The sequence below is a fragment of the Amblyomma mixtum genome, chromosome 2 (assembly GCF_055824585.1).
Source record: "Amblyomma mixtum isolate Tamu chromosome 2, ASM5582458v1, whole genome shotgun sequence".
NCBI lineage: Eukaryota > Metazoa > Arthropoda > Arachnida > Ixodida > Ixodidae > Amblyomma > Amblyomma mixtum.
The window spans coordinates 34,391,194-34,406,142 of record NC_143013.1 but is presented as its reverse complement, the minus strand read 5'-3'; the positions used below and the strand labels follow the sequence as shown (position 1 = coordinate 34,406,142).

At 44.1% G+C, this 14,949-nt stretch overlaps 1 protein-coding gene across 2 annotated transcripts; it reads right to left on the bottom strand.

The window, feature by feature from the left end:
- Window positions 1-3,619: 3,619 nt before the first annotated feature.
- Sh3beta (SH3 domain binding glutamate rich protein Sh3beta) lies at window positions 3,620-9,378 on the bottom strand. Of its 2 annotated transcripts, none has more exons than XM_089571107.1 (4): window positions 9,066-9,378; window positions 7,507-7,689; window positions 6,985-7,074; window positions 3,620-4,126 (listed from the first exon to the last, which is right to left on the bottom strand). In XM_089571107.1, the coding sequence occupies exons 1-4, from the start codon at window positions 9,108-9,110 to the stop codon at window positions 3,674-3,676; spliced, it is 771 nt and encodes a 256-aa protein (XP_089427233.1). In that variant the 5' UTR covers window positions 9,111-9,378; the 3' UTR covers window positions 3,620-3,673. The 2 variants fall into 2 exon arrangements, with proteins under 2 accessions (XP_089427233.1, XP_089427232.1); XM_089571106.1 differs by lacking the exon at window positions 9,066-9,378 and adding an exon at window positions 8,505-8,994.
- Between the last annotated feature and the right edge of the window lie 5,571 nt (window positions 9,379-14,949).

Sequence of the window (14,949 nt, the reverse complement as noted above, 5' to 3'; positions counted from 1 at the left end):
CATGGAATCGTGGGAAACTAGGGACTTCAACCATAGTCGAGGGTTTCGGATTGAACTTTATTTGCCCGGAGTTCTTTAACTAAGGACAACTCCATAAAACTTTTGTTCTTAAAAAATATTTATGAATCTTTGTGGCTGTGGCTTGTGTTCAGCAGCAAAATGTACATCATTGCCAAAAAACGGCAAATTTAAATTAAACATTTCTTCCCCTACCACTAAACCGGATGTGAATGTCAGAGTAGCCTAACCTAAAAAAACAATCTGCTTCAAACATTGGTCACGACAGTTTGCTAGTGAAAACAGTCTCTGATGTCAATACCTGGCTCCATTTTTTTTTTTACCTTTTCTGGCCAACAAATGCTCAGTGTTCAGTGAATGTAGCCATTTTACCATTAAAACATGGCAATCTATTGATAAAAACCAACAACTTCAATTTGTCTTCGGTGTCTGAACATGCACAGACATCATGCAGCAAATGAGGAGTTTTTATCACTTTGCCTCCACCATAGAGTTTCTTACTATTACCTAGAGGGAAAGCTGGCAGCCCGTCTATGGGAGTTTGCATGGCGACCCCTCGAGACCACTTCAGCCACCATGGGCACTCAAAAGCATCATGGGGCGGTGAGCTACTTGTTGCGGAACTGCAACTTTTGGCCAAAAAATAATAGAAAAATAAAGCTGTTTGATAACTACAAACGTCCTAACATTGAAAATCTTGTCTAATGATTGCAACAAACGAGCAGAAAAGCATTTAAGTGCAAAGTTTGCCCAAAATTAGAGACGACTCGCTCTCCTATTGGCCTAGTAATGAACACTATAAAAACTAATATTTCGTACTTAACAGGCGCACTTTTAAAAGTAAATATATTTTCATAAAAGATGTTGTTGTTTAAATACTATAAGAGGTTTTTTAATGGCATTTCGGAAAAGTAAAACCTTTTATTGGCGTCGTGTGTCGTTGCGTTTTCACTACTATGGGTTTTGCCCACTGCGTTCGCGCGAAAGTCGTCTGCGCTATAGTGCCTATATCTGCGCACACACGAACAGCGTTTTTGGAATGAAAAATCTTAGTAGTGCCACTCTGTGTTCCCAAAAAACTACGACTGTCTCGCAACAAGTAGCTCACCACCCCATGATGCTTTGGGCGTCCATGGTGGCTGAAGTGCAGCGCCGCCAGCTTTCCCTCTAGGTAATAGTAAGAAACTCTATGGCCTCCACTGAACCAGGATTAATCCCGCGACCTAGGGCTTGGGAGCCGAATGCCATTGTTGTTAAGCCACTGCAGTTCGTGAAGCATTTACAGAAATTTACTATGGTATATGTTTTATTATAACGCTTGTGTTTGTACTATTTAGGGTGAAGAAACAAGGTGATGTTTTTGTGTCGATCACGTGCGCCCATTAGCCAATGTTGCGAGTGGTTCAAAAATAGAAGCCTCGTGCTGCCGGGTGTATATACCAGAATCCTTTTCAAATGTGAAGGAACAATTTAATCACACAAGGCAGCATACAGGCTTTCACCATCACCAGGAGAAAAAGAACAAGCAATAGTTTCACTCCGAGTTGCGTGCCAACATGCTCATTAACGTGTCGTAAATATCTTCCACGTGCAACTCAACTGCAACATATAGTGTGCTTTGCTCTTGAAACACTTAACAAGGTTTAACTAGGTGTGCTAAAATAGGCTTGTTGCATTACAGATAAACACAACCTTCACAAAGCAAGAAACCTACCTTTATAGACACTTGGGTCAAAGTGTAACGTAACTTGTGCATTATGAGCATATACATGTATATAATGCTGTTGTTTCCAGGCAGACCATGAGAACTGTGAAAAATCATTGAGCTAGTAGTGCTCCTTCCTTTGGATACGGCACTATTTATAGTACTGGTTGAAGAGTGAGCAGCACATAAAAATTGCGTCAACATAACATAATTGCGTCACAACGTAACAAATTCAGTTTGTGTCCTTACAAATACCCATGCTTATAACAAGATGAATAAATTTAAGTTGTTCGAGATGAACTGCTCCAGCACGGAATATTGGAGCGGCCTTAATGAAAGAGAGAAGAAAAAGCTCAAGAAGCAAAAATAATAAATAAGCACATTCATCACAAGTAATGATGAAGTCTGCACTCACAACTCCGCTTGTTTCTTGTGATCGCTGAAAGGCTCACAGGCTGTACAGTGAAGTGCATGTGATACACACTGGAACATACACAGACTGCTAAACTATTTCGCACGCATGGTTAGTTTGAAAGCTCCGGTAGAAAATTCACAATGCATGCATGCAAAATCCGAAACATTGTCTTTGCTTGCTTTTCACGTTTTCGGCAGTGTTATTATCGATCTCCTAACGAACTGTCATAACTATCAACCTGTATATTGCTAATCTGTCTGAATCATCCGACATAACCTTATTAAATGGAAGCAAGAGCCATGGAAAAGGCATACATATAACATGTCACGGAAGTGTTGAAATTCGTAATGGGTTTTCATTGGTAGAGTAATTAACTTACAAATAGGCTAAGTCAGCCCCTGATCAATCATGGTTGAACCATTCCATCATGCAACTTTTTATATAGCAGCTACCTTATGCAACCAATCATAGTTTCCTCTCTGAGTATGGTCATATGTCATGGCTCAACGACTGTCTTTTTTTCTCACTCATGCTTAACATGCACAAAATTCAGCGGTCTTCTCAGACCACTTGGTGCAGAGTATAACAAGTAACACACAGTCCTTGGTTAGTGGACAGGCAGTACACAAGCTATGCAGTCAATCCTGCTAGCTAAGCACTTCTTGCTCTTGCGATGAATGCTGACAAACCACAATGCGTGTAGTAGATATGGTTGCAAAACATTCTTTCAGGCAGTGGTAGTTGTGCAGGCTTTGGGTGCACACGAACGGTCATGCTGGAAAAGAAGGGGACAGACCGTTAGAACATCACTCTGTCAGTAAAAAAACAACTCGCTAAACAGTGGCACATCAACACAGTATCAACATTTGGTTTGTTTACAGCAACCTCAGCATGAATCATATCTGAAATGATATATACAAAAATGTGAGCCTCAGAAATTGAGCATTGTAGTCTGAAGAAATTGTCAATGTATAATGCAAGGGTTGTGAAGTATTCTTACAGCGGCCCTTTTTTGGGTCAAATATTGTAAGATGGTGTATCAAAATATATTGCGTAGTATGTTGACGAAAGCCAAAATTACATATCGTAGCCAAAACTACTGTTTAAGCAACGAAGCTTTCATACTAGGAAGATTTCAAAAAGCTTTATACCTATTAGCGATGTGACAGATGAATGTTAAATAGAGTAATTTTCTTTTCAAAAGCTTACACCACAATGAAGGGTGTTTCAAGCATGTTGAAATGGATATGCATTTTCTTGTGTATACGTAACCCTTCCATGAAAATGTGTTGTGTTTATGTATACATAAAGAGGAACACTGATAAATTCTGCATGTATAGTGTGCCCTGTTAACAACAGCTTGCCCTTATATGCATTCCTAAAAAAAATAAAAAGGACCGTTTAAGTTACACACTGCTCTCACATGCACCAAACATAACAGACCACAGGAAATCATAGTGTATACACAGGCAACACAGAGCTAACGAGAAAGTCAATTTCTTTTTTTCTTTTCCTCTCTAAACATCATGGTGGTGTTATTCTTCTTTCTCAGCTTCATCGTCCTCAATGTCTTCCTTGTCACCACTCTGCTCTTCTTCTGCGGGTTCATCTGCAGGTTCATCTGCGGGTTTCATTTCATCATCAGCTGTTTTCTCTTCACCACCTTCAGCATCTGGAGCACTGTCAGCATCCTCTACGCTTTTACTAGCAGCATCATCCCCCTCTGGCACATCCTCATCCTTCTTTTCTTCAGTGTCTTCCTTTTTCTCCTCTTCAAGTGCAGCGCCTTCATCAACTTCACCCTTTTCATCACCACCTGCCTCTTCTGCAGCGCCTTCCTGTTTCTGTTCTTTGCTGTCTTCGCCAACTTCCATGCTCTCCACATGGTCACCTGCAGGCTCCTCTCGTGAGCCGTTCACCATCTCAGCCTCTCCCTCGCCTTTGTCACCAGGCATGATAATGGGCTCCAAACCTTCAGGCAGCAAACTCTGGAGAGAGTAATAAGGCAAGCTTGCAAAGACTGGCTTGGTGCAAGATGGAGCACAACAAGGTGCGACGTCTGGCTGCTTTTCAACCACCTTTTGCTTTTGAGTCAAATGCAGCTTAATGCAGCTACTTTTAACAGATGTCCGTGAACCGAAACTCCCGTTCGAAAAACTCCTTTGTAATGCCACAGGGGTTCAGAATGGACAAAAAGAATAAAACTGAAGCGATATATCCATTTCGATTGCAGCTGAAACGCACACTGTTTCCAGATGGGACAAAGCCAGTTTCACTTGAACTGTGCTACAAATTTCATGCTGATGACACAGACTACAAAAGAAAAAAAGACAACTTAAATGATGTGTATGGCAAGCGAGCTAGTAACGTAACGCTAGAGAATGTGAAAAGCAAAGCTAGAAACTACTGGCTTAATTTCATGTTGATCTCTCTCAAAAACAGGTCTGACTATATAGCAAATATCTGTGGTACTAATCGAATAAGTTCAGCAGAATGTATAGCAAGTAGCTGAAAATAACGACATAGCTAACAAATACAGCTAGCTAACAACACAGCTAACAAACACAGCAACACAGCTAATGAACATAGATAACAAATAGCTAACAAACGCAAAACGAGCAGTGAAACTATAACACAACATACCTACAGCACTGGTTGACAGACAAATGCAGAAACCTCAAATAAAGTAGAACTCTCCTTATATTTTTATTTGCTTTTGGTCCACGTGAGCGCTCTTAGTTCAGTGATTTGCCGAACTTAGAGCATTCAGCCTTAGTGGACAAACAGGCCAACTAGGCGCAAGATCTAACAAGAAAACTACTTCTGTTCGACAACCTAGAATTCGTAAGCTGCTGTTCCTCATTAAGGTTTCTTTCTGATTAATAGTGTATAGCATAGCACCTAGTGTTTTATAAAAGACAGTGTCCATTTCGTGTCATTGCAAAATTTTTGGTTTTTATTAAATGGTGGTGGTCATATTTAGGCAGAAAAAAAAAATGTTTCCATATGAGAAAAGCTACAGCCGCTAAGGAACTTGGATGGGAATAAGGATACAGCACTGAGCATTTACCATATTTACTCGATTCTAATGCGCACCGTTTTTCCGGAAAAAATCGTCTAAAAATGACATGCGCGTTAGAATCTAGTATGAAAATGAAACTACGTGAGCAACCCTATTACTATCTGAGAGGCGAAAAACAGGTGCACGCTACAATTGAGGATGCGTTACAATTGAGTGAATACGGTACTATATAGGAGCATACCAGGTGTTTCAGGGAAGCCGTTCACTGATTTTTAAAAACAGGGTTTTTGAGGCATAGTAATACCGGTGTCGGCGGATGTCAAAAACCAGGCAAATCATGTTAACAAGGGAAGCGATTAACTAAATTCTAATATTTAGCTTTTTAACTGTTACCGATAGGCACATGGTTGCAAGTGAAGATTTGTAGCTGGCCGTCAGTAATAGCCATATCAGTTCTTAGAATTTCAAAAGCAATTACCATTGGCCCTATGGCTCGACAAAATTTTGCTATTTCAACTAGTTACGTGCACTGTGCACATGTATTTTGGCAAGATGTAGCCAAAATTAGTAGAGCCACAGCGGCGAGAGTAATTGCACTTTCGAAATTCTAAAAACTGATATGGCTATTACTGACGGCTGGCTACAAATCACTAGCTACAATCAGGTGCCTATCAGTACTAGTTAAAAGGTTAACTCTTAGAATTTAATTACTCAGTTTAGTAGTTAACATGATTCCCATATTTGGAACCATATTTAGAAAATTTTTCAATTTTGCTAAACCTGTTCTTTTTTGCATATATTATGTATTCGCCCCTCCTGCTTGGGCCTACTGTAGGCCTGCAGTATGTTCTAAATAAATAAATAAACCCTATTTTTAGAAATTAATGATCGGCTTCAATGAAACACCTGGTATATCACCACATTTTGATGAGACTGCCCACAAATTCAGAGCACAAACAAATCTTATACAAGCATGCCTGCAGCGTTTCCGAGCTGTACTCAATGACTCATTACTACAGCATTTACTCTGGGGTCAGTGATGACAGTGCCCCATGCCCAACATTTTGAAAGGCTTCTCTTTTTTTTTTCTGTTTTGACACGCTGCAAATACTTCAGTATGTTGATGTGGGCTGCTTTATCTGCTAATATACATCACCCAACAAGAAACTGCCTCTCCTTCTCTTAACAAATGCTGTTACTGGATCACCATGAAAAATAATAAATTTAGACAATAACTTAGATAGCAATTCTGTACGCATTAAATTTTTTAAACCATGTTATATACATTAAACACGACCTAGTACAATCTAGTACGCACAGGTAGGAACTTGCAGTTCATTTTTGTTGACAACATGGTAGCTATTAAGGCAAAACTTGCTTAGGAGACGACATATATGCGCTTGCAGCTTTGCCAGAGGCATTCAATTAACCACTGCATGCATTACTACATTTTGCTCATTCCAGCTAACAAGTTCAAGATGAACGCTTTTTTCTTTCAGTGCGTGAAAGCACACAAATATGATAGCATTAGAAATAAGACGTTCTCTTGACAAAAGGCCAAGCACAGGATTAATTTCTGCACAAAAACAAAGTCTTTAGGAATGAGGTAACTGAGGTAAAGGGTTCTGAATTTAGTAATATCAGTGTCATTAATCTTTGCCGCTCTAAGAGTTATAATTTCCTCTGTTTTTCTGCAACTTCTGTCCATTTTTTTTCCGTCAAGACAGTTTGGGGCCCTTTAAAAATTTTGTGGGGTCCTGGGAGTTGCTTTCTTGTCTACACTGATGATGCACAGCAAATAAAAATAATTATAAATGCACTTACCGATCCATTTAGGTTGTACTCTGCGGGGTCCAGCTTAAGGAAAACGATCAACCTGTCTTCCTCCGTAGCCTGGTCAAAATCGTCAAAATCCTAATGCAGAGGGCAACAGTAACAGCATTAGAATGTAGCATGGCCAAAATTTAAAACAGCAACAGGGCTACAATACAGCAGCACAGAGCCAAATAAGCAATTGCACTGTTAACATACTAACTTGCATAAGCACAATGTTGGACTTAGCAACAATTATCATTTGGGCAAAAGTCGCAAGCATCAACCACAGTAGCTCCAAAGGTTCAAGACACAAACTAAACAGTGCACAAGGGAGGGGTTCACTCTTGGTTTACCCTGGCATATGTTCGCACAGATAAGGTGCTACTGCAAGTATTCATTGTAAGAGTGCACACATTTAGATTTTAGGTGATGTAATATATGCCTGCAATGAGAGCATCAGTAAAATCAAATAGTCAAGGAACTGGACTTCTTTTCAGCTTATGCTCAATGTGGATGTCACTGCTGTCTTACCCCGCAGTAATCTTTTTCATTGAAGAAATGTGGTGGAAGCGTTGGAACACCATCGACCTTTTTGCAGTGTTCCTTCATAAAGTCCCTGTCTTCTTCCTTTCCAGGTTCAGTGATGTCAATAGACTCAAATGGCACCTTTATAGATTCCAGGATCATCAAAGCTCTCTGCTGCTTTTTTTTTACCTGGAAGGGAGAAAGGATTAAGATCAGTGCTGTAGCCTCGGCCACGCAGGGTAGCTGGCAGAATAGCATCAGGCAAAGTGCAAAAATACTAATGTGAAGTCTTATTTACAAACAGCACAGCTGTGGCCTATTTTGTAAATATCTGTTTTGCTAAATTTATTAATTGCAGAATTTGAGCAAATTTTGGGGGTACTTGGTGATGGCTTGTAAAGCAGATATTGACAAAAGGGGCCACAGCTGTGTGTAAATAAGACTTCACATTAGGATTTTTGCACTTAGCTTGATATGCTATTATACCAGACAAAGCAGCCACCATCACACTGTCAGATCTCTAACCTGTCTAGATAGAAGCTTTTTTTAGTTACGAGTCGACAAATGCTGGTAATGCATCAAGTCTTCCAAATTTCAAGCACTTTTTATGATTATATCTTATTTTGCCGCTGAAATATAGCACTGTTACGCAACCGTTTCACGCGCTTTTATTGTCCTTCTCGTGCATTTGGTCGCACGTTAAAGTACAAGCGTGCACAAATCAGTAACGCACGCATGCATACCATATGGTACTGCACGGGCAACTGAGCAGCGATGCATGTCCGTTTGAAGCCGTGCAACTAGTCCCACAACTGACAGGAAGTCAACCAGAGGCAGCGCAGACACCGTGGAGAGCTTTGCAGCGATATTTATAGTTGACTTTGAAGCACTCAGTTTGAGTGACCGCAAATGCAACCTGTCGGCAGGATTTCGCGGGGAAGCCAGGAAACGTAAACGCAACCCTCTAAAATCACCGTTACTTCGTACTAATCCAGCTCCCGTACCAAGCCGTCGCGATCGTGCAGCCCGTTAGCATCTTCACAGTAGCACCTCGCTGCTGAACTTCCGACCAACACCGCGGGAAAGAGGATACAAACAAAAAAGCGACGCATAGCCCGACTGGCTAGCATTTCAACACCGCACTATATTCTGCTGGTTTTTGCTGCACGGAGCAAAAGACGCCCGCGCAGAGGCCAAGAAGAGAAGAGTGCTGGCAGCAACCCATGCGTGCGAGCCTGCGCAATCTGCGAGACGCGCAGGGTGGTGCCGCACGCCGCGACCCAACCCCTCCGGCGGACTCGGGGACGCGCCGCTCGTACCGCTATCCTCGGAAACGACAACGCGCTCCGGAAGAAACGCGCCCGGAGTAAACAGGATATGCCTTGAAGCCAGTTGCCAACGGCCCTGGTGCACGGTTGTCGTGCTTCCCGTCTTTACGCCGCTCGTTCTCTGGTGCGACGCAAGCTGCGATCGTTTTGCGCTGCGGACACGCTGAATAAGGAGTCGGACTGCCCACCCCGCCGTCTCTCCCTCACCACCTCAGCCGGCGTTGTCGAACGACCTACCTCCTTGCTGGCGGAGATGCCGGAGACGTACATTTTGATCACCATCCTGAACTATCCAGAGTGCGGTGCAGGCACCTAGAGAGACCACCGATCAGCAGTTCTTGCAAACTCCGCAGCAAAGGCGACCGGCCGATTTCGCTCGCTGTGCACAGGGGACGTGATCACCGAAGGATGAGCAGCACTAGACCACAACTGCGTTCCTCAAGTTGCCGCTCTCCTCTCAGCCCGACGCGGAGCACTCCACAGCACACACACCTCTCCACAGCGAGCGCCCGCCGACAAAACTGGACGATTCAAGAACAAGCATCACGAAGAAAACAAGACAGGGCATGTCGTCATCAGATCACGTGCTGGGGTGGGCGGTGCCCTTTCCTGCGACGCGCTCCTGCGGGTTTTGGTTTCTGTTTCGCTCTCAGCTCTTGATGCGCCTCACCCGAATTCATTAGTGCTGTGTGCCGCGCCCTTGTGATTTAATTTTTCTTATTTTCTGCTCCATGTCCCCTCTTTTTAGTTTTGTGTATTGCGGCAGTACGTCGCACTCGAAACCAATGTAGACGAACCGGTGTTACTCACCACCGAGCGCCACGTCATAGCGCTACGCGGCTGAGTCGTTGTTTACGCCCATGGTAAAGGGCTCATATTTTTCCCATCGGGGGAACGATAAATATGCGTTCACTCCGCTTTTTCTTGTTTTGTCCTCACATGTCCCTTATCATATATGATAGCGTTGTGTGAGTAGCGTAGGTGGCGAAACGTCCGGCACATAAAACACTTGTTCATACCACAGATGTGAGGAGTTAATAAGGAACCCCGTGCACAGTTCAGCTCTGTGAGCAAGAAGCCTGAAGAGGTTGCAAGAGGTCATTTTTATCTGAGCTACCTGTCAGTGACTCCAATTCTAGCTTCAGTTTGATCTGTACCATTAGTGCCCATCTTTAACGGGAAGAGATTTCCTGTGCGCTTCGATATTACAACAGATGCTATAGTTATAAACACAAGGCATAGTTAAACCTATACCGTTAAACCTTTCGCCTTCACATTCTCTGGCCGAAATCTCAAAGCCGTTTGCACGTCCCCGCACGTGGGCAACCCACCAATTCGTGATAATTCCAAACCAGACGGTATGGCTATGGGGTAAGAGGTTAGCTTCCACTCGGTTATAGCGAAAGAAATAAAGACAAGGTTACTATCTCACTTTGGGTGGCTAAGTGGACGCCTAGCTGACCCATGTGACTGTGAGAGAAGGGATGAAAAGGGGAAGAGGAAAGAGAGAAACAGAAGTGCAGTATACAGTCAGCCGAAGAAGTATACTAAGGAGGGAACCAACTTATTTCAGCGACGTCACGAAAGCCAGTTCGCCTGAAATGCCCGCTAGAATGACCGGACGATCATGCTCTAAAGACAAAATGCCGGTATCATTACCAGCTGTGCCACACTGCCTTTCTTCGCGAGCACACGCGTCCCGTCAACTTTTGGTGCCAACTGTACTTACCAGCTAAACGGGCTGTCGCGATTGGCCCTCGCGTTGGCCAAATGCGATCTCACCAACGTGATGTCAGTTTAGTTGCCAACCAATTAAAAACCGATCTGACGTGCGGTGTACAGAGCAGCTTGGTTATGAAGCATAGCATACGTAAACACTTCCTCAACTTCACTGTTTTGGTTTGTGCCCCTTGAGCGCTTCCACGTGCTGGGTTCTGAGAAGGACGCGCCTTCCTTTTTCGCATACAGCGCACACATTATTCATAAGCCCAAGCGTGCTGCCTTGGTGCAATCGTTACGCATGACGCAGCGTTCCGCAGCAAAGCGTTTAATTACAAGGCTGGAAATATCAAAGCCGCGGGCCGCACATGGTTATTGATGATGACGAGGCAGTTTTCGTTGACGTGGGAACTATATAGCTTCCTCGAGCGCGACGCAGTCAAAAAGAGAGGAGCGCAGTTAAACGCCACTTGGCGGATGATAAATGCGCCGTTTATGCTGTTCCTGCAGAGACTGCTTACTGGCGCGACGGGACCATGATCATAACGGTCCTGAGCGAACCAGATATCTTGTTCTGAATCAGTGAGTTGATGGATGTGAGCATGCTTCTATACGCTGTACTACACACGTATATGATATGTGCAATTGCACTTCGCCGGGCCTGCAGAGTTTCTTCGTTCCTCTGTTCTGTTTTTCGTGCTTGCGATATGCACAGTGGGTGAAAAATGTGTGGCGCTAATGAATATGTTTCGCAGAGCCGTCAGAACGGATAAAAATTGTTGGTGTGAACAAGCAAAAATGCATAAATGCATAACTGTGTATACCATCGAGAAAAATTGGGTGACGGAAACTGCATATATATGACACTGAGAACTCTAGAGGATTCCAGTGAATAAAAAATTCCAGTCTCTCATAGCCTTAGTCGCTTTGGGACGTTAAACCCCACAAAAACCAAACTAAAAAAAAAAAGACGATCGATAGGTCACCTGAATTTCGCCCTCATTAAATACACCAGAATAGCCGTGTGCCATAAGGGCTGGTGGCGTTAATCTGCACGAAGGCTATTGCAGTTTGCTTTTAGCCGAAGGTATCGGTTTTGTTCGACACACACACACACAAAAAAAATGCAACGTGCAGCTACAAGCAATATCAAAACATCACTTCACCAGCATGCTTTCATTTAGTTAGTTACGCGGTTAGTGAATAACTTAGTCAGATATATAGTTACTTAGCGGTCACCTGACCGAGGAAAACTTCGGCAGCGGAAAGCGTCCTAACTCACTCTCATTGTAAAAAAAAAAAGGGGGGGGGGGGGGGGAGTTTGGCATGTCAAATCGGCCACTTTATGATGGCGACTGTGGCGAGACGGTAACGTAAGCTGACGCGATATTAGTTCTGTTAATTTTTGACGGGAAAAAAATTTGAGGAAACCAGGATCTAAAAGCTTTTCTGCGGCTGGCTAGCTATAAGTTGGAAAATTTCATTTCGAGTTTAATTAAGCTGGACGCTTGTGATCATAGTTAGGAAGAATGAAACGAGCTAGGATGTAATTAACTATGTCTAGCTTATTGAAGACTCAAGACTTGGGTCCCAAAAGGGGTGCTTGAAGGGGAGGGGAAAGGGCAGTGCTATTTGCACGATGCATTCTTTTGACTGTTTTTCCAAAATGTTCAAGCTGTATTAGAACTGACTTGTTCTTGTGTTCATTGCCTGTGTATACCACCCTGCTAAAATCCCCAGTGGGGATTGCAGTGTATGCAAATAACTAATAAATAAGTAAATAAATAAATAAGAGGGGTGGGGGAAGAATATTGTTTGAGTCCATAATTTCTCTTCTCGGCCGGTAAGAGGCTACCAAATTCAATCTGCATATTTCTCTCTGATGTTTTGCGCTTAAGCAGTTTCAGGTTAGGGAGGATGAAGAAAGCGCGAAGTTACGCATTATGCTCACTGAAATGCATTCTGCTTTTTAGATGAGGTGGTTAAATGTTTATGTTCCATGTTAAATTTTCTGCATATAATTTATTCTGTTAAATCGCCAGTTGTTCGCAGCTTTCATTTGCTTTCAGGAGCCGCTACCCAAAATTCAGACACGTGATGACAACGGCGAACCAGGCTCCGATATAGGTTTGTGATAAATATATATGCCTCCCTTAGTTTCACTGGTTCAATACAAACTACTGATGACGATACTAATGACGATCGACAAGTTTTTTTTTTTTTCCATAAGTCGGTTCTAAAATCGCAAGACTCCACCTTTTGTTTGTTTGCTCGACGCGTTGCGCCTTTTTGAAATGGCATACCCTGCCTGCCTGAATGCCGCTGAACTCGCGCATACTTTTCGCAGGCATAAGGTACTGCGCATTTCCCTAAGTACTTAAAGGGTCACAGAAATGCCAGATGAATTAAAGAAACAATTAATTTCGGCACTAAACAATGGGCGGCCCTGCATGCACGCCTCGTGTTGCGCACATGTCTCAATTCGAGTCACCCTTGGTTCGTGTTTTTGTCTCGCTGCAACGCGCCCGCACAGCAGCGAGCGATACGCCCGATCGACTGCTCCTCCGAGGAGCGACCTTGGCTCGGTGATGCGCTCGATGCGCGCACGGCCGCCCGTTGGACCGAAACCGCTTTTTGCGGCCGCGACCGCGTCGCTTGTTCTCCAATTTCGGGGTCTCTCTCTCTCTCTCTCTCTCTCTCTCTCTCTCTCCTGCGCTTTGCTGACACGGAAGATTCCGGGTAGGAGGCACAGCGCTCTGCTCTGAAACAAGGGCACAGGGTGGCAGGCAGGCACGAGCGCTGACTTGGGGCAATACAACCAGCTATGGAAAGGAAAATGATAGCGGTGTAACTTTGAGACAGGAGGAGAGCACTGTGGGTTAGGCGGTCGAAGACAGGACATAGATACGTCCTGGCTGAAATCAAGAGTAAACAGTTATGGGCAGTGTATGCAGAGAGGAGATAACCGTACATGGCCCGTCAGGGTAACGGAGTGAATCAAGAAAACTGTAAACTTTGCGGAAAAGTGTGTGTGTGTGTGTGTGGGGGGGGGGGGGGGGGGGAGTACGCGTGGTGAGATTGGAAAGTTAGAACGAAGAAGGTGGCCGTATCTGGCGCAGTGCAACATTACCTGAAGATCAATGAGGAAGTTATTTGTCCTACAATGCACGGAGTAGGGCTGCTGCTGCTGCTGATGATGATTGTGATGTTTATTAAACCCTCAAAATAAATGCGTCACCGCGGCGGTGACAAAAAAGCAGCAAGGACCCCGTACATTTGCGTCACGCACTACCTTCTAACACCCGAAAATGCTGTTAGGAGGCAGCACTATCGAAGAAGTGCTAGAAGTGGCGTGCTCGGACATGTCACTCGACGTGTGCTGTCTCTCCGGCTTCAGTAATTTGCTTCCCAAGCTGGAATTCGTTTTCTTTTGCACGCTTGATGATTGAAGTGGGATCCACATCGGCTACAATGCAACCCAGGTGCGCCACAAGCACCCGGCCCAGGCCCAAACTGCTGCTTTACCGACGCCGGGAATCTCCATCGTGACGCACAGTGGCACAAATGTGTCTTGCCGAAACTAACCTACATATACCGGTTCTGTATAGCCTTGTTTGCGGTCTTATCGTGTTCTTTGCGGTGAGCGCCGGCACGGCTTGCGAATAATCGTTGTGTGAACGTATACCCTGCGCTCACTGCGCTATATATCAGCGGGAGCTGCCAACATATATACATAAATATAAGCCCTGGCCTGCGCTATACGGTAGTATAAGCTCCGCGTATGCATGGTTGTGTAAACGATATACCTGTACGCGGGCGCTTCCTGTTCACGACTGAACCGCGGTTAAACGTGCACGTCAACCCGGCGCGTTTGACTGAGCGCCCAGGAAACGCGCTTTGTGTCGCCGATGTCTTTCTTTATTTTCTTTATTAACTCTTGCGGCACACTTTCATGTGGCATGCGCGTGACGCCATTCGGCGAAGAAGCGGCGTAGGACGGACTATGGCCGGGACTTAGCGTTGAAACGAAGCTGTATTCCTGTCCAGCATTCTTGAAGAAAAATTTTTAATAATGAAATCTTGTAAGGCACACTTACGGAAATATTGATGGTCCATTCTTCCGACGTGTAGCGAAATTTTTCTTTTAAAGCTTATCCATCGCTGGCATCGAGCAGTTTAGACTGCCATAGAAAACCTATGGGGAAAGTTTGTGACGATAGCGAAAACGTTAATAGCAAAAAAATGCAAGCCTTATGATGGGAAATCTGCGATATATTGATTGTAGCAGTGAAATCTTACAGTATATAAAAAAATTGCGCCCATAAACTCTTCCGCGTTGGCCGCCGCGGTGGCTCAGTGGCTATGGTGCTCGGCTGCTGCCCCAAAAGACGCGGGTTCGATC